Genomic DNA, 20,141 nt, shown 5'->3' with positions numbered 1-20,141 from the left:
AACTCTGTGATAGCATGCGTCTGCGAAAACTTTGTCTAGGTATTGAAAATTGACTATGGAATTTCATCTTTATACTTGGAATTAAAAAGAAAATAAATCGATGGCAACATACCCAGATCATTCATAAGATCCGCAACTAAACGCCACATTTTTGCATTGCTATCCAGATTTGAACCCTGATAAGGAAAGAGTCATTAAGAGTTGGAGAATCATGGTACAGATTTCCCCAGGAAAGGCCAAATTAAGCTAATCACAAGTAATAAAATATGAACGATAGATCATATCAAAAGAATAAAGCTGAAATAGCTTGAACATTGATAAGCCCCCAGTTTGGTTTGTGTACCGTAGGAAGAAAAATAAATAGGCTTAGCCTTAGTTGTTAAGTATTCTATGAATATGCTACTGTTTGTATTAAAAGCTGATGTGTAAGATTGTAACAGGCTATTAAGAGCATTTAGTTAGGAGCTGAGGTGACAGAAAGAATTAGGAACCAAAAGCTATTTAGAGAGTGTAGAGGGGATCATTTAGGGTGTGGAGAAATTAGGAAAGATCAGTCCCCAATCCTCTCGAAAGGTTGGAATAGGAGAGACAAGCCTCTCGAAAGCTTGTGATTTGTAATTCAATTTCTAATTGCAATAAAGATTTCTGTGAGGGATTTCAGCAACTACTGTGTTAGATTGATAAGAATATTCTTGCTAAGAAAAAGCTTACCAATTTGGTGCGGTGAGCGTGGGGACATGGGACTAAGAAGACCATAGAGAAGGGAGATTCGTCCACACCCATCGAGGAAGAAATGGCAGCACTGAAAACAGAGGTGTCCGAGGTCAAAGAATCCATTCAAGAAATGGGAAAGCAGCTACAGAAATAGTTTCGGCAACAATTTCAACTCTTCGCGAAGGCCCAAGAACAATTAAGAAAGCTGCCAGAACCTAGAGGAAGTGTTGCAAACAGTCCAAAAATTCAAGAACCAGGGAATGCAAACCCAGCGACTCACAGCCAAGCAACCGTTAATGCTCTGATGACCAGAAATTTCAGAGGGAGCAAGTCAGCGGACGGCAAGTCGACAGAACGAAACTTTTCCGGCAATAATGGCCACCATGAACGCCTCAAGAAATTGAACATGTCGACCTTTGATGGCGACAATCCAGATGGGTGGATTATGCAGGCGGAACGATACTTTACTTGCCACCAATATGATGAGAGTGAGAAGATTGAGGCAGCCTTCATCTCTCTTTCTGGGACCAGTACGAGAAAAAAAAAGGGCCATTCTGAGTTGGGAAGAACTTAAAAGATTAGTGTTATGCCACTTCCGGAATACTCAAACGGGATCTTTGTACGTCCAATTCCTGGCAGTAAAGTAGGAAGGCTAAATGAGCGACTACAAGAAAAGTTTCATTCGATTATTGGCCCCTTTCTATAATATCTCATTTGAGGTTCAGTTGGGCACTTTTATTAAGGGTTTAACACCCTCTATAAGGGCAGAATTGAGAGTTCAGCAGCCAAGAAATGTGGACGAGCCATGGAGATCGCCCAGGACATAGAAGAGAAGTTGCTGACTGCCTCTCAATATCGCCAACGGTCAACTAATTTAGGCGCACTATGGTGCAGTTTTCCGGCACTACTTCAAGCCCGATTCCGGCCAAGAACAACTACTCTAAACCTGCAGTAGAGGTCAAGAGATTACAGAGGCACAAATACAGCTCAAGAGAGAGAAGGGTCTTTGTTTTTGCTCTGACGATAAGTGGACTCCCGGGCATCGCTGCAAACAGAAAGAGATGAACGTGCTTATGGTACCTGAAGAAATCGATGAAGCCCCATCAGAACAGGATTTGGACGTTACAAACGAAGAGTTGGCGGAGTTAGACTCCACCGAAGTAGGAACGACCGTAGAAGTATCCCTTCAATCAGTGGTTAGGCTCTCCTCAAGTAAAACTATGAAGATTAAAGGGCAAACTGGTTTTTGTGAGGTAGTAATCTTGATCGACCCAAGGGCAACACATAATTTCCTTTCTAACGAAATTGTGTCTAAGTTGAAAATTCCTATTACCACCACAAGTGAAAATGGGGTAACAATAGGCAATGGCGAATCTATGAAGAATGAGGGGGTGTGCAAGAATGTGAATGTCCACTTTCAGAAAGTAGAGATTTGAGATGATTTTCTGCTGCTTAAACTGGGTAGGGCGGATGTCATTTTAGGCCTCCAATAGCTTGCCACGTTAGGGATGACTCACACAGATTGGAAGCTTCAAACAATGGAATTTCAAATAGGGAACCAGCGGGCACTCATCAAAGGAGACCCAACACTTGAGAGAACTTTGGTCTCACTAAAAACCACGTTCAAAACCATCAAGGTTGAGAAGAATGGCTTCCTAGTGGAACCCAACCATGTAGGTCAAGATAACATGACAGCTGATGAAGAAATTCCAGATTTCATACAGCAGACTTTGCTGAAGCATGGGGAGGTTTTGCTGCCCCCCAAACGCTCCCATGAGTATGTCATTACTCTACAACCAGGCACACCTCCAATAAGCGTACGCCCCTACCGATACCCACATTTCCAGAAGGCTGAGATAGAACGATTGGTGCAAGAGATGTTGTCAATGGGCATAATCCAAGCCAGCAACAGCCCTTTTACAAGTCTGGTCCTATTGGTGAAAAAGAAAGATGGCTCTTGGCCCTTCTGTGTAGATTATAGAGCCCTCAACCACGCCACTGCTCCAAATAAGTATTCCATACCCGTTATTGACGAGTTACGTGATGAACTAAGTGGTGCCCTAATTTTTTCTAAACTGGGTTTAAAATCAGGTTATCATCAAATAAGAGTCAAGAAGAAAGATGTGCCCAAGACGGCCTTTCGGACCCATGATGGTCACTACGAATTTTTGGTCATGCTCTTTGGTTTAACCAATGTGCCATCAACCTGATAGACCACCATTGACGTACGTGTACGCTAGAAGGAAAGGAAAGAGTATATCAGGTGCCAAGTCAACTGAGGGCAGTATTGGGAATTAGTGTTTAGAAGTGGTTATGTGAGTTATTGTAGCCTAAGGGCAGGTGCAGGGGTGCATGAGTGTACCTAGTAGTAGGAGGATAATAGAGGAATGTAATGGAAAGAGAAGAGTGTGAATTATCTGAGAAAGCTTGTATTTGGAGAGACACAGGCTCTCTAATTCCTGTTAGTTCAATGAAAAGCTACACTGAATTTCTACCTTAGTTCTACTTATTTATGTACTTGTAATATTGAATTGGCAGGAAATACCTATCAAATGGTATCAGAGACTCCCAATCCATAATGGCCAAGAAGTTCGATGCGGTGGTGGAGGCTATGGATGGAAAAGTTTCCGAGCTCCAACAGGAAGTTCAGTCGGAATTAGCGGTGGTAAGGGCAGAGTTGGTTTCACTGAAGGAGGGGTTAGCTCGGATGCCAGCCATGGAGAAAGCCTTGCAACTCATTGTCGCCCAAATGAACCAACCCACCAATAAGGAGGTCAACGAATCTGCAGCTGTTAGTGCCGATTGGACTCACCGAGCTGTAGACGGTGATACGACGACAGGGAGACAACCAGTTGGGTCACCGGAGAGCCGATCTGCTCAGACGTCACCAACGGGCCACCCTGAGCACTTCTCTTCTGGCCCTTGTTTTGGCCGAGACTTCCGTCCCCCCCGAATGGAGCTACCTTTGTTTTTCGGCGACAACCCCGACGGCTGGATATACAGAGCCGAGCGATATTTCTTGTTATCCAAACTGTCCGAAGCCCACATGCTTGAGACAGCCATTATCGGCTTAGAGGGAGACGCGTTAACGTGGTTTCAGTGGGAGAACATCAGGCGACCGATTACATCGTGGGCAACATTGAAGACACTCCTTCTCTCCCGTTTTCGGGCGCAGCCAGTCGGATCCGTAGCCGAGGAGTTCTTGTCGGTGAAGCAGGAGTCAACGGTGAAGGACTATCGGCTTAGGTGGGAGGCGTTGGCTTCTCGGGTACCCGATACCCCTGAACATATTCTGGAAGGGAACTTTGTCAAAGGACTCAAAGAAGAGATCCGAAGTGCTATTCATATCCTGAAGCCCATAGGCTTGACCCATGTAATGGATGTGGCTCAACGAGTTGAGGAAAGTCATCAGATGCTAGGCAACCCGACCTCACTTATTCGTTCACCTTCTCACAAGCACAACTTGAGCCCTATCATTCCACACCGACCATCCATTTCAGCTTGGACTCCTAAACCACCATCGATTTTCAGCTCAAATTCTTCGATTGCTTCAGCTTCAACGCCGGCACCAAGTACTACAGCAGTCAATATGAAGAACCCACTGACACGGAGAATCACTGAAGCAGAATATCAAGATAGGAAGGCAAGAGGGGTGTGTTTTAAGTGTGAAAAGAAGTGGCGAATGTGAGAAGAAGGCTTTACAGATGATTCTGTTGATGGATGAGGATGAAGGTAGCCCATCGATGGAGTCACCACCAACAACCTCGGAACCATTAGAGGATATGACGAGTGAAGAAACTTTGGCTACTTTATCACTGAATTCATTGGTTGGAATTACTTCAGCCAACACAATGAAACTAGCGGGCAAGATCGCGCAGCAGCCCGTTACCGTGCTCATCGACAGCGGAACCACACACAACTTTATTTCGACTGACATGGTTAAGGCAGCACACATTCCGATTACAGCAACATCATGCTATGGCGTGTTGTTGGGCACAGGAGGAAAAGTTCAAACCGATGGGATTTGCAGTTCAGTGGAGCTCGATTTGGGAACTCTTCGAGTAGTTACTGATTTCTTACCGTTAGAATTGGGAGGGGCAGATGTGATTTTGGGCATCAAGTGGTTGGAAACATTGGGGAATATGCAAGTCAATTGGCGGATTATGGTAATGAAGTTCGAGGTAGGCGGATCATGGATAACATTGCAAGGCGATCCCAGCCTTTGCAAATCACAAATTTCTCTCAAGGCACTAATCCACACGGTGCAGCAAGAAGGTGAGGGTTTTTGGGTAGAGTTTGGGGCTTTGACAGTAGAGGAGGAAACAAGGGTAAGGCCAATCTCGCCGACTGTTGTGACCATTTTAGACAAGTCAAGGTTGTGTTCGATATGCCGCAAGGGATGCCACCACCTAGAGCAAGGGAGCATACCATAGCATTGAAGGAAGGAATGGGACCTATTAGCGTGCGGCCATACCGATATGCCCAAGCTCAGAAAGACGAAATTGAGAGATTGATGACAGAAATGTTACAAGCTGGTATTGTCAGACCCAGCTAGAGTCCCTTCTCAAGTCCAGTCTTGCTAGTAAAGAAAAAAGATGGGAGTTGGCGATTTTGTGTAGACTACAGGGCCCTCAACAGAGCTACAGTGGCTGATAAATTTCCTATACCGGTCATCGACGAACTATTAGATGAGCTCCATGGTGCTAAGGTGTTTTCCAAGTTGGACTTGAAATCTGGATATCATCAAATTCGTGTTGCTGCCAAAGATGTGGAGAAGACAGCCTTCCGAACACATGAAGGCCACTATGAGTTCCTTGTGATGCCTTTCGGCCTTGCAAATGCCCCTGCCACATTTCAAGCATTGATGAACGAGGTACTTCGTGATTTTTTGCAGAAGTTTGTCCTCGTTTTCTTTGATGACATTTTAGTGTACAGCTCTACTCTTGATGACCATGAATGTCATTTGGTGATGGTTTTGGAGCGGCTATCCCAACACCAATTGTATGCCAACCGCAAGAAGTGTCTATTTGCTCAAGAACAACTAGAGTATTTAGGTCACATCATTTCCGCAAAGGGAGTTTCAGCGGACCCGAGCAAACTGAAATCCATGGCGCAATGGCCTATTCCCAAGACCTTACGAGATTTGAGAAGATTTTTGGGCCTTACTGGTTATTACCGTAAATTTGTAAGAGGTTATGGGCAGATTGCAAGACCTCTAACGGACCAGGTAAAAAAGGATGCTTTTGGGTGGTCAAATGAAGCTCAAGATGCCTTTGTTCGATTGAAGGACGCCATGTGCTCCGTGCCTGTTCTAGCACTGCCTGACTTTTCTATTCCCTTTATGTTAGAGGCGGATGCATCAGGCAGTGAGGTGGGGGCAGTCCTCAAGCAAAATCAGCGACCCATAGCTTTTTATAGTCAGGTACTATCCTCTAGAGCTCGTACTAAGTCTGTCTATGAGCAAGAATTAATGGCAATCGTGTTGGCAGTACAAAAATGGCGTCCTTACTTGTTGGGCCGCAAGTTTTTGGTCCGTACAGATCAGTGGAGCCTAAAATACTTGCTGGAACAAAGATTGGTAGCTTCCGAGCATCAAAAATGGCTCACAAAGCTCTTGGGCTACGATTTTAAAATTGTTTACAAGCCGGGTTTGGAAAATAATGCGGCTGATGCTCTTTCTAGGATCCATCACGAGGTGTCCTTGGCTGTCATCTCTGTACCAACGCTCATATCCATACCAGACTTACAGGCGCATGTGAAGGCAGACCCGATATTAGCTAAAATTATCCATGAAATCAGCATTGGTCGAGATACTGGTGGGTATTCCTTAGTGCAAGGCTGTTTGAAGTTTAGAGGGCGCTTGGTCATTCCCTCCTCTCCATTCATTCCCATTGTATTGCAAGAGTACCACGACAGCAGTATAGGAGGACATTCTGGGGTATTCAAAACATTTCAGCGGATAGCAAGGGATTTATATTGGTCGGGTACGAGAAAGGATGTGCAAAAGTAAGTGGCGGAATGTGCTACCTGCCAACGAAGTAAATATTTAGCCCAATCCCCACCTGGTTTACTACAGCCACTGCCGATTCCGGAGCAAGTTTGGGAGGACATTTCAATGGACTTCATTGAAGGCTTACCGCTATCCAATGGGTTCGATACCATATTTGTAGTGGTGGATCGACTCACCAAGTACAGCCACTTTATACCACTCCGCCACCCGTTCTCTGCCACCACAGTTGCTACTGTTTTTGTGAAGGAAGTGGTGCGCTTACATGGGATACCAAGATCGATTGTGTCCGATAGAGACAGTATTTCTCAACCTTTTTTGTAAAGAGTTGTTCCGCCTCCAAGGTACTCAACTCAAGCATAGCACTTCGTATCACCCACAGTCCGATGGCCAAACATAGGTGGTCAACAGATGCCTTGAGACGTATTTGCGATGCTATATAGGTACAAAACCCAAGCAGTGGGTAGTTTGGCTACCATGGGCAGAATTTTGGTACAATACGTCGTACCATACTTCAGCTGGGATGACTCCTTTTCTAGCCTTGTACCGTCGAAATCCACCTCCAGTAGTTCGATTTGAGCATGGGAGTACTAAGGTCTCAACGGTTGAGGAGAGATTGCGCACTCGGGATGACGTATTAGAGCTACTAAAGTTGAATCTCCAACGAGCCCAACAAAAGATGAAGTCACAAGCTGTCCGGAAGAGGAGAGAGGTTCACTATGAAGTTGGGGACCTAGTCTATGTGAAGTTGCGGCCATATAGGCAGAGATCGGTGGCTAAACATCATAATGAAAAGCTGGCGTCGCGTTATTTTGGACCTTTTCCAGTCTTGGCGTGAGTAGGGACAGATGCTTATCGCCTCCAACTACCTCCAGACTAAGCCATACACCCAGTTTTTCATGTCTCACTACTTCGTCCTTCTTTAGGACCACAGCAACAAGCATCGATCTTACCTCCGGAGGTGGCAGCAGACATGGAATGGATTTTAACACCTGAGAAGGTTCTTGATGTGCGCCCAGAAACACACATGGCTCCTCCCCAGGCCTTGATCAAGTGGGTCAACCTCCCTGAATTTGAAGCAACATGGGAAGATTTTCCCACTTTACAGCAGCAATTGCCCAAATTTCACCTTGAGGACAAGGTCAGTCTTTGGGCAGGGGGTATTGATAGACCACCATTGACGTACGTGTACGCTAGAAGGAAAGGAAAGAGTATATCGGGTGCCAAGTCAACTGAGGGCAGTACTGGGAATTAGTGTTTAGAAGTGGTTATGTGAGTTATTGTAGCCTAAGGGCAGGTGCAGGGGTGCAGGGGTGCATGAGTGTACCTAGTAGTAGGAGGATAATAGAGGAATGTAATGGAAAGAGAAGAGTGAATTATCTGAGAAAACTTGTATTTGGAGAGACACAGGCTCTCTAATTCCTGTTAGTTCAATGAAAAGCTGCACTGAATTTCTACCTTAGTTCTACTTATTTCTGTACTTGTAATATTGAATTGGCAGGAAATACCTATCACAACCTTCCAATCCCTCATGAATGACATCTTCTGGCCCTACCTCCGCCATTTTATCTTGGTGTTTTTTGATGACATCTTAGTCTACAGCAGATCAGAAGAACAACATCAGCACCACTTGGATACTGTACTAAGCATTTTAGAGCGCCACCAGCTCTATCTAAATAGAAAAAAGTGTGCCTATGGACAAAGGGAGATAGCATATTTGGGCCACATAATCTCCAGCAAGGGCGTAGTAGATGATCCAAAAAAAAATAAGAACTATGTTGGATTGGCCAGCACCCAAAACACTGAAAGAACTGAGGGGATTCTTGGGTTTAACTGGGTCCTATCGAAAGTTTGTGTCCAACTATGCCCGAAGTGCTCAGCCACTTACTAACCAGCTTCGAAAGGATCAATTTGGGTGGAACCAAGCAACCGAGCAAGCCTTTCACGACCTCAAGACAACCATGGCTTCCATCCCTGTCCTTACACTACCGGATTTCTCGAAGCCATTTGTTGCGAGACAGATGCTTCTGGGTTAGGCCTAGGTGCTGTCTTACTTCAAGAGCAGAAACCCATAGCTTATTTCAGTCAAACTCTAGGAATACAAACCCGAAAAAAATCCATTTATGAAAAAATACTAATGGTCATCATCTATGTTGTTTCTAGGTGGCCACCTTACCTCATGGGACGCAAATACATATTGTTAGAACAGACCAGCAAAGTCTCAAATACTTGCTGGAATAGAGAGTAATTGGCTCAGAATACCAAAAATGGGTGTCCAAACTAATGGGAATAGACTTCGAGATTCTAGTGCAAAAGTGGTGCAAGCAATAGGGTAGCTGACGCGCTGTCCCGACAACCAGAAATGACTCTCCACCAAGTTATGGTCATGGCAAAATGGCAACTATGGCCAGAGTTTAAAAAAGAAACAGCATCTGACTCCTTCCTTGTACATTTGAAAAGAGATCTCCACTCTGGGCACTTCCATCACGACTTTACCCTCCACAATGACATCTTACACTACAAGAACCGACTAGTAATTCCAAAGAAATCAAGCCTCCTACCTCAAATATTACAAGAGCTTCACAGCACTCCCAGAGGAGGTCACTCAGGAGAGTTAAATACATATAAAAGGATCTCAGCTGAACTATTTTGGGAAGGAATGCAATCAGATGTCCAGAAATTCATAAGGAATTGCATGGTGTGTCAGCATAATAAGTTGCTCACAACATCCCCTGTAGGTTTATTGCAACTCATACCACTTCCCGTGCAAGTTTGGGATGAGATTACAATGAATTTTATAGAAGGGTTTCCAAAATCGGAAGGTTGGGATATTATATTAGTAGTGGTTGATAGATCAACCAAGTATACCCATTTCTTGAAGTTGAAACATCCCTCTACGGCAATGGCAGTAGCTGAGACTTTAATGAGAGAAATAGTTCGGCTTCATGGCCTTCCCCAATCGATAATAACAGATAGAGACCGAGTCTTCTTAAGCCAATTTTGGTGCCACTTGTTCAAGCTCCAAGGCACTAAACTTAAGAGGAGTACAGCCTACCATCCCTAAACGGATGGCCAATCCAAAGTCCTCAACAAATGTCTTGAGACTTATTTGCGTTGCTTCACCTATGAGCACCCAAAAAGATGGTTGAAGTGGCTGGCGTGGTCAGAATTTTGGTATAATACCTATCATACATCTCTCAAGTGTACTACATTCAAGGCTCTTTATGGGCGAGATTCCCCAGGCATAATACCTTACCAACAAGGCTCAGCCATAGTGTCTTCCGTGGAGGACCTGCTGGAATCTAGAGAAGCGATCCTAGATGAGATCAGGATGCACCTGCTGAGAGCACAACAAAAAATGAAAGCGCAAACAGATTTGAAGAGACACCATGAAGATTTTGACGTGGGTGATCGTGTCTTCCTTAAGATCTGACCATACAAGTAGAGATCCTTGGCTAAACGACTTACTGAGAAGTTTTCAGCCCGCTATTATGGTACCCCATCATTGAGCGCATTGGCAAGGTGCCATACAAGATGAAACTTCCCAAGCAGACCTCCAACCACCCCCGTCTTTCATGTGTCACAACTCTGTCGGGCCATCGACGAAGCTCATTCATCCACCACCGTTCCACCCCAACTCACTGCAGACATGGAACTGTGAGTCAAACCAGAGACGGTACTACAACAGCGACCCAAACCAGATTCCGCAACAGGCTACGAGGTCCTGATTAAGTGGCACTCCCTTCCCAATTTTGAAGCAACTTGGGAAGATGTCTTCACCATCAACGAGCAGTTTCCGAGTTTCCACCTTGAGGACAAGGTGAAGGTTTTAGGGGTAATGAGAAGTCCCCAGTTCGGTTTGTGTACCATAAGAAGAATATTAAATAGGCTTAGCCTTAGTTGTTAAGTATTCTATGAATATGCTATTGTTTGTATTAAAAGCTGATGTTTACGATTGTAACAGGCTATTAAGAGCATTTAGTTAGGAGCTGAGGTGGCAGAAAGAATTAGGAACCAAAAGCTATTTAGAGAGTGTAGAGGGGATCATTTAGGGTGTGGAGAAATTAAGAAAGATCAGTCTTATTGTTGGAGAGCCTCAACCCTCTCGAAAGGTTGGAATAGGAGAGACAAGCCTCTCGAAAGCTTGTGATTTGTAATTCAATTTCTAATTGCAATAAAGATTTCTGTGAGGGATTTCAGCAACTACTGTGTTAGATTGATAAGAATATTCTTGTGAAGAAAAAGCTTACCAAACATCCAAAAAAAAAAAGTAAAGGAAGTACACAAGAAATTGCTAATTGTTTCCAATTTCAAAACTCAGTAATGAGAAACAGAATGACAAAACGCACCTGATAAAATGTGAATAAAATACCTCCAACCATTCCAGTTAAGTCCCTCAAAAACCACTGCAATAATTCCAACGTTAGAAAATCCACTCAGATTATTTATTGCAATGTTCAATAACCTCAAAAATGTTCAAATCTTTTCCAAAATCTCTAATCGGAGCACAGTTTTTTTTACCTGGAAAGTAGCTCCAATCACAGTAGCAGATTTTTCGCCAACACCAATAGCACTTAGCAGAGCCTTAAGATATTAAACACCCCACGAAGAATGTGATCAGCACTCCATAATACAACTTCAATTCATAGATTTGAGACAGAGAAATAAGCTTACTTGTGTAGAAAGCATGGTCCTAATGTATGTAGAAAGACCCTGAAAAAAATATATAGAAAAAAAAATTATCTCCAAATTTGATATCTCAGAGCATTACAACACTTACATTTGCATAATTACCTGCAGTGAGTCCCAGACTTGAAAAGGGACATAATCTGGAGTCACACTGCTCGGAAAACCCTGCACTTACAATCCAAAAGAAAAAAAAATAACAATCAATAAAATTCATCTCTTGAACATGATAAGAACACATCTAAATAAAAAGTAAAAATCATTGAAAAAATAAAACCGCAAAGCTTGCCTCGGGTACAAACGCTTCGAAAATTCGACTCCAAACATGGTGCATATAGCTGGTCGATCTAATACATTCAAAATAAAACAAAATAAGGAGATGGGAAATACACAAAAGGAAGAATCATGGCAAGGAAATTGAAAAATTAACTCAGTACCTTTGGATAGAGAGTGACGGAGAAGCAGTAATGGTGGCAGTTTTAGAGAGCTTGGTTGAAGAAGAACCATTCCACTCTTCCAATATAACACTTGGTGATGATGATGCTACTTCCATGGCAGATTCGCTTCACTTAATGAAAGCAGAGTAGCCCAGTTCTAGTTAAGGCTAACCATAACAAGGTCAAAATGACCATAAGCTTTATTTATTTATTTATTTAAAAAGTAACATTAAAAATAGGGCTAATCAATTTTTTATTTTGCAACTCAACACCCACCGGTTGATTTTCTCTCTCTTAGATTTCCGGGCCTTCCTATAATTTTCTTAACCAAATAAGTTACAAGAAACCAAAAAATCGAGACTTGCAAAGAGAATTGTAAGTTGGAGTGTAGTATTGTAGAAGATGATGTGGGTTGCCTGAAAAACTGTGTTTGTCGAGTTTCATAGAATGTGGAGGAAAGTATTTTCTCTGCTTCCAAACAGACCGTTCTCCTCCAATCCTGAAATTCCCACCCTTTACTCCTTTCTCCAACCCTCCATTTTCGCTCTTAAGAGAGACCCACCTCTGCCCTCCACCAAGCTCCCTACTCAACCCCCTAAAACCCTAAACCCAGACACCATAACCTCTCTAGAGACCACTCTCCACAAATCCCTGATCACCGATGACACCGATGAAGCTTGGAAGTCCTTCAAGGCTCTCACGAGTGGCTCCGCCTTCCCAAGTAAGTCCCTCGCCAATTCTCTAATTACCCATTTGTCTTCGCTGAAAGACGTTCACAATCTCAAGAGAGGTTTTGCCTCTGTCGTTTATCTAGTTGAGAAAAACCCGGGGTTGTTAGAGTATGAAACGGTTGAATCTCTTTTGAACTCGTTCAAATGTGCCAAAACTGCTGCCCCTGCTTTTGCTTTGATCAGGTGTATGTTCAAGAACAGGTTTTTCGTTCCCTTTAGTGTTTGGGGCAATGTGCTCGTTGACATTAGTAGAAAACATGAGAATTTCGCACCCTTTTTGAGGGTTTTCGAAGAGACTTCTAGGATTGCTTTGGATGAGAAGTTGAGGTTTATGAAACCCGACTTGTCCGCTTGTAATGCGGCGCTTGAGGGCTGTTGTCATCAGCTAAAGTCAGTGATTGAAGCTGAAAAAGTTGTCGAAACGATGTCGGTTTTGGGTGTTCGTCCTGATGAAAGCAGTTTTGGTTATCTTGCCTATCTGTATGCACTTAAGGGCCTTGAGCAGAAGATAGCTGAGTTAAAGTGTTTAATGGTTGGGTTTGGTGTTTCGACTAAAGGACTTTTTAGGAGTAATTTGATTAGTGGGTATGTTAAGTCAGGTAATTTAGATTCTGTTTCAGCTACTATTTTGTGTGGTCTGGGAGAAGATGGAGAATGCTTGAATTTAGGTGAAGAAACTTATTGTGAAGTTGTCAAAGGATTTCTTCAAAATGGAGAACTCAAAGCTTTAGCTACTTTGATTATTGAAGCTCAGAAGTTAGAGACCTCTACTGTTATAGTTGATAAATCTGTTGGGTTTGGTATCATAAGTGCCTGCGTTAATATTGGATTATCAGATAAAGCTCACAGCATTCTGGACGAAATGAATGTTCAGGAAAGTTTCTTGGGGCTCGGTGTTTATTTGCCAATTTTGAAGGCTTACTGCCAAGAACATCGAACTGCAGAAGCCACTCAGTTGGTCATGGATATTCAGAACTCGGGGCTTGAGTTGGATGCGGGAACATATGATGCTCTAATAGAAGCATCCATGTCTAGTCAGGATTTTCAGTCTGCTCTTACTTTGTTCAGGGACATGAGAGAAGCAAGAGTATCTGATTTGAAGGGCAGTTACCTTACAATAATGACTGGATTGATGGAGAATCATCGGCCAGAGTTAATGGCAGCTTTCTTAGACGAGGTTGTTGAGGACCCTCGAGTGGAAGTTAGTACTCATGATTGGAATTCAATTATTCATGCCTTTTGTAAAGCTGGGAGACTAGAAGATGCTAGGAGGACTTTTAGAAGGATGATATTTCTGCAGTTCAAACCAAATGAACAGACATATTTATCTTTGATCAGTGGGTATGCCTCTGCTGAGAAATACTTCAATGTTTTGATGCTTTGGAATGAAGTAAAGCGAAATGTTTCAATTGATGGTGAGAAGGGGATCAAATTTGATCATACCTTGGTTGATGCCTTCCTTTATGCTCTTGTGAAGGGAGGTTTCTTCGACGCAGTTATGCAAGTTGTTGAGAAATCTAAGGAGATGAAGATTTTTGTGGATAAGTGGAGGTACAAGCACGCATTTATGGAAACCCATAAGAAGCTTAAGGTGTCAAAGTTGAGGAGGAAGAACTTTAGGAAAATGGAAGCACTTGTTGCTTTCAAGAATTGGGCTGGTTTGAGTTCATAAAGAGCAACAAGCTTAGAGCTATCCATTAATTAGCTCTTGCCTGCGGTTCAGGCTACCTAACAACAATCAAAAAGGGAAGTTATGAAACTAGAACTTGAAAAATTACACCCTTGAGATTTGTTTCACATGGATGAATAAGCTTCACAAGTTATTCATTTCTTGATTCATTGGTCTCAGTTATGGTTCGTCCACATTTTATGTGCTGAGAGACCTTACATGACCGTTAAGAAGGATTTTTAAAGTTAAGCTGGATTGGTTGCGGTACAAAAAGCTGGAAGATTTCATTACAGATGGATTAAGAGGCCATGGAATTTTCTAAAGTGTGGTCATGACAAACATTAGAAAATATTTTCAGACAATAACTCGTGTATCTATGATGAATTAAGTGGTGGCCAGAATTAGTGGTGCTTGAGATTTATCTTCACTTGTTGAAACACTTCAAAGCAGACAAATCTCTTTCATTTCTTCTTGATTTACTTTAGTGACAATGGTAAAGTTTATATGTGATCGTGAACGCTAAAAAGTTTGGTATTTTGACCAACAGAGGAGTATTATCGTACGCTAACTTTTTCGATAAACTTTATTGCCTTGTGAATTATAGCTGTTGGCTGTGGATATAAGAAACTTTGTTGAATGAAAGGAATGCAAATTACAATTCCTAAAGGAATAATTTATTTTTTACTTGTTAGTTTGAGTACTGATACATGTCCAACAAGTAGATGCTGTATTATTGAAATTATTGAAGATGAGCCATTTGTTAAAGAGAATTGCTAAGGGGTATTAAGACTGTGGCATACTGTTAAAATATCAGGTTTTATATGTTTTAATTTAATAATTATTATGGAGTACTAACCAATTATATAAGATGACACATCTTGAAGTATTGATATCTTAAATTGTCAAATAGCAACACTCTTTGTTAAATGGGGTAAAAAGTAAAAGGAAACCACGTGAGATCCCAGTTAAGACATTGATATTTTACCAAGAGGTAAGTAGAATTCGTAATGTTCTTATGCAAAGGAAATGAATACTTATCTTGATGCATTTAGCATTCCTACGAAAATTAACAAATGTTATTTTACTATGATAATACAAGGCCAAGTCGTGGGCACAGGCGGGCCATGTGTCTAGGACCCCACACGATGAGGTCTCTTTTGGAAAAAAAAATATTTTTTTACATATATAAAGGTCCCAAAATTTTGAAAAATTTCACTTTATATATAAATTTTTCAAAAATAGTATATTTTTTATAGTCTTCCACAATTCAGGACCAGCCATGATAATATTTTTTCTTATCCGTAGAGAGTAGTCGGAAGATTGAGATCCTGGATTTATACACACTAGTTTTCTCAAGGAACATTGGCCTAATACAAAGTAACGCACAAATTATCCAATGGTTCTTATATTTTGGTCATGAAAACTAGTTCAGATACTCTCCTTATCCTGCTAAAATCCTCTTCAATGTGGTGTCATATTCAGTGCACGGGAAAGATTTCGCTGACTCATACACTCTTAACCCGATTTCTTGACTCAGCAATGCATGAAAACATGATACTGATATGGTTTTTCTAAGTAATTATCTGATGCATTTCTAAAATTTATTTTCCAAAACATTTCTTCTTGCAGGATAAAGTTGATGGATCCAATGAGTAATAACAACCACCATGGCTCTCTCAACACTACCAAGTAGCTCATTAAATTTCTGAAGAACCTTGATATTGTCTTCCTAATTAGAGATGCAAATGGGTACCTTCCCCGGTGGGACAATTTGACTTTTAAGATTGAGTCACTAGATGACTAGCACCATCTGTGAAGTTCATGGTTGCTAGATTCGTCACTATAATATAGCTGATCCGTTTGCATTAAGTTTGAAATACTTTTTTTGCTTGGTCTTATGCATTATTTATTTACTTACTTTAATTTGTTTGATAGTGGCAATCATGAGCTTGATCTTAGCTGTAGGAATGGAAACAATTAATTAGAAAAGTGTGCTTCTTTTCTCAAGGTTTCTTATGCCTCATTGATTAGTATGGGAAGGATGTCGAGCATAGTAGGAAGAAGTAGAAGAATTGGGAATGAAGATGCAAAGCTTTGATGTGTTGTGCATGTGGTCAGACATTCTCTTTTCTTATTCCTTAAAAAATGTCACATCACCTCCTCTTGCCAAGGAAGGGATCAATCCTCCCACTCCTGGTCGACCTCTCCTGATGTAGCTGCATTACTATGTTTTCGTACAAAGTGGAGCAGGATTGGTAAGCTACTTCCAAGGAGAAAAGAAAGTCGCTTCCTCTGTTTAAATAGAATACAAGGCCCCTTGGGCGTTACACATGGAGCATTCATTAGTCAGATTGGGTAGGAGCACCTGATGGTCATGTATGTGAAATATTCAACAAAAAGAGAGAAGACAAAGAGATGAAGAGAAAAAAAAGGTGGTTGTTCTTCATTGCAAAATTAGGGTTGATATAATGATAGAAAAATATGTTATTTATACTAAAGTCTTAACATGAAAAAGACTAAAATAACTCTTACAAAGAGAAAGACTAAACTAGTCTTATAAGCTACTAATAATTACTTTAACACATGATGTTGCAGCAAGAAGCATTGAGAGTTTGCCCATTGGAAAGTGAAAGCATGAAATAGGATTGGACTTGGTAAAGAAGTCTGCAATATGCAAATTGGAAGGAACAAAAGGCAAATCAATGGTGACATGCTTTAGGTGGTGACGAGTAAAATGACAATCGATCTTAATGTGTTTGGTGCGCTCATGAAAGATTGATTTGTGAGCAATTTGGATAGCACTTTGGTTGTCACAATACATAGGAGTGGGATGAGAAAGAACAACACCCATATCTGCAAGTAACAAACGTAACCAAACAATCTTTTTGGTTATTGATGACATAGCATGATATTCTGCTTCAGTAGAAGATTGAGAGACCACATTTTGTTTCTTACTCTTCCAAGAAATAAGAGAATCACCCAAAAAGATACAGAAACTAGTAACTGACTTACGATCTGCGCTGAGGATAACGAGGAGGATTCACAATATCAGGAGCTTCTTGAACAGCTGTAGGTGGAGGTGCATCAGAAATGTCATGCTGCAAAATACCAGTATCAATAGCTCGAGACCTACTAGAGTAATGAAGAGGAAAATGGACTATAGGAGCAGTAGGAGATTCAGACACTACAATTTGAGGAACTTGATAAGAAAAGGTATGTGTATGCTCAGAGAAAGGATCAATGTGAATAAGATCTCATTTTGTCAAGTTATGAGTAGTGCCAGTGTAACGTCCTCCTAATCCAGGACAGTTACATTTTGTAATTAAATAGTGCTTAACTCGCTAAATGAGTCATTTAGACTTAAATCGTGTAATTGAAACTAACCACAGGTTTAGGTACTAAAAATTTTAGTCAAAAGTCAATCATTTCATTAAAAGAGTTTGAATTTAATACATGGAATCCCAACTGAGTTTAAAACTATTACAACTCAAAATGAATACAAAAGCTGACCTAAGCGGAAAAATCAGGGTCCAACCCTAGTTCCAACCGATACCCTCAGTCGTGGCAGTCAAGCAGGCCGCATATGTACACCCTGCCCCCGAAGCTCTCCAATGGCTGGTCCAACTTTTCTTTTCCTTTACATGCACCATTTAGCACTCGTGAGCCAAGGCTCATCAAGAAAACATAATTATGCTCATAAGAAGTAAATCATCATATCGCATAATCATAATTAGCATGCTTAGCAGTAATAACCTTACTCGTGCAAGCAATCAATCTAGATAAGTGAATATAAAGCCACACCAGGGCTCATTGCCCAAATCCCTGTATAACCAGCCTTAGAGCTGGCCAAGTTTACCCGACGCTTATTATTTCAAGCGACCATAGGGTTGTTCAAGCGCATACCATGCTTCCAGGTTATCTTAACCACATCGACCGACGTTCAGCACGCTATTGCCGCCCTCGACTCATAAGTCTAGCTTTTAAACCCTCGACTTATAAGCCGAGTCTTGTAAACCCTCGACTTATAAGTCAAGTCTTTTAACGAGATATATCCTCGACTAATAAGCCGAGCTTTTAATCAGATATCACAGACAAGTCCTCAACTTATAAGTCAAGCTTTCAATCAAATACAATGGATAAATCCTCGACTTATAAGCTAAACTTTTCAGTCAAATATAATCGATAACCCTCAACTTATAAGTCGAGCCTTTCAATCAGATATAACAGATAACCCTCGACTTATAATTCGAGCTTTTTAATCAAGCATACAGATAAGCAGTCATTACTTAACACATGTAAGCACATCGCAATCAACATGTTTAATAAAACATTCTCAGCATGGTTATAACCATGTTCTATAGCCGGGTCGAGCCCCAAACACAAACCGGGTGCAGTTTTCTTACCTCAGGTCCTGAGTGAATAGCGTATGACGACCCCGCGGACGATCCTTTCCTTCTGAGCCTAACAGTTCACCCTAGTCACAACCATAACAAGGAATAACTATCATGAATGAACTAATAAAAGCTTCTAGACCAAGTCTTAGCCTCCGGGACTCTAAATTCTACTAACCCGGGTAGTAGAACCATTCCCAAGCCCTTAAGTTTGGGTTCCCAGCTCCCAAAACCTACTTTCAAAATTTTCCCCAATTAGAGCCGCAACGCCCCCCACTAAGGGTCGTGATAACTCTACAAAATAGAGTTATTTTACCACATTTTTTATGCTAATTGTTGCTTAATCTTTTAGTTTTTCAGTAATTTATTAAGTTTTTAAGTAATTTTGAATTTATTAGTCTTATTGTAATTTTTGTGATTTTTATATGTTTTTATAGATATTATATTGTAATATGCTGTAGTATAATTATTTGAAATTAGTGTTGTTAGATTAAAAGTAAAAAATGTGATTTTATTGAGCTTAAATGTCAAAGTAAATAAAGTTTTAATTAGTATTTTCATGGAACTTATGTTGACCCAGCCCGCGCCTGCCAGAAGCCTCCCAGTAGCTTCCTAGGCCTGAAGCCTCAAAATAGCTCTCCAGGCCAGCCCACGCCTCAACAAACTCACAAGCCCGATCTACGCCCCATCTGCCTCCCAAGGCCCACGCCTGCTCAGCCCTACCCAGCCCAAGGCCCAGCCGCTTGCACCCTAAAACCCACCCACTTTCTCTCATCTTGAGCCCACAAATGTCTCATTGTCCCAGTGTCCCAAAAATGCCATTTTTTTACTCAACTTGTCTATATATTTTACCACAAAATTCATCATTACACCCTAAAATTTGCCTCTACATGCGATATTTATTTTATTTAGTTAATTTAATCAATTTAATTAATTTAAATTGATTATTTTAATACTCTCATTTTGGCTATAAATAGGGAATTTCAAGACTATTTTTTGTTACTATCATCTTTTCTACACTCTCTCTACATTTTGTCTCTTCCTTTTGGAAGACCATTTTGTGCCAAGTATGTATTTCTTTTATAATATATTTTGGATTCTAGTTATGTGCTTCTAATCTTTTTCATAAGATTATTAAGATCATGATGAAGCAACTTGTAACTAGATAGTATTTATTATTGTATGTTGATTTCCCTTGTAATGCAACAAAGTTTATGAAGTTTTCTTCTTCATATATATTTTTCATCTTTAATATCTTGTATTTTGGATTGTTAGATAATATTACACTTTGTTCTTCATTTTGCAAAACATAATATTCTTTGATTAAGGTGTATCATTAAATTGTACACATCCAATGCTTAGAACAAAAATATTATGTTTTGCCTTATAAATAATGTTATTTGATTTTTTTTCATTAGGTTGATTCACATTAAATACTTTGAAATTATATTTTTTTTTTAAAAAGTGAAGAAAAATCTTATCTTTTTATAAATAAATTGTGCTTAA

At 40.9% G+C, this 20,141-nt stretch overlaps 2 protein-coding genes across 13 annotated transcripts in view; one reads left to right on the top strand and one right to left on the bottom strand.

Moving 5' to 3' along the window:
* The window catches only part of LOC133822968 (protein root UVB sensitive 3), a 42,525-nt gene extending 30,272 nt beyond the window's left edge, over nucleotides 1–12,253 (bottom strand). For 8 of the 12 annotated variants that reach the window (XM_062255462.1, XM_062255460.1, XM_062255464.1 and 5 more), the window contains exons 1-7: nucleotides 11,845–12,123; nucleotides 11,697–11,754; nucleotides 11,516–11,575; nucleotides 11,396–11,434; nucleotides 11,243–11,305; nucleotides 11,071–11,127; nucleotides 113–176 (exon numbers count right to left, since the gene is read on the bottom strand). In XM_062255462.1, the coding sequence (XP_062111446.1) occupies nucleotides 113–176; nucleotides 11,071–11,127; nucleotides 11,243–11,305; nucleotides 11,396–11,434; nucleotides 11,516–11,575; nucleotides 11,697–11,754; nucleotides 11,845–11,960 (457 nt within the window). In that variant the 5' untranslated portion in view covers nucleotides 11,961–12,123. Of the gene's footprint in view, nucleotides 1–112; nucleotides 177–711; nucleotides 1,888–9,282; nucleotides 9,961–11,070; nucleotides 11,128–11,242; nucleotides 11,306–11,395; nucleotides 11,435–11,515; nucleotides 11,576–11,696; nucleotides 11,755–11,844 lie in introns of those variants that run through there. The other 4 variants (XM_062255468.1, XM_062255471.1, XM_062255461.1 and 1 more) reach the window with 3 other exon arrangements.
* Nucleotides 12,254–12,263: 10 nt separating this feature from the next.
* LOC133822966 (pentatricopeptide repeat-containing protein At1g69290) lies at nucleotides 12,264–14,928 on the top strand. Its single transcript, XM_062255459.1, has one exon. It carries the CDS (start codon nucleotides 12,292–12,294, stop codon nucleotides 14,245–14,247), a length of 1,956 nt encoding a protein of 651 aa, XP_062111443.1. The 5' UTR covers nucleotides 12,264–12,291; the 3' UTR covers nucleotides 14,248–14,928.
* Nucleotides 14,929–20,141: the final 5,213 nt, after the last annotated feature.

The sequence above is a fragment of the Humulus lupulus genome, chromosome 3 (genome assembly GCF_963169125.1).
Source record: "Humulus lupulus chromosome 3, drHumLupu1.1, whole genome shotgun sequence".
NCBI classification, from domain to species: Eukaryota; Viridiplantae; Streptophyta; class Magnoliopsida; order Rosales; family Cannabaceae; genus Humulus; species Humulus lupulus.
Note: the sequence above shows the minus strand (reverse complement) of the source record. Positions and strands in the feature narration are given on the sequence as shown.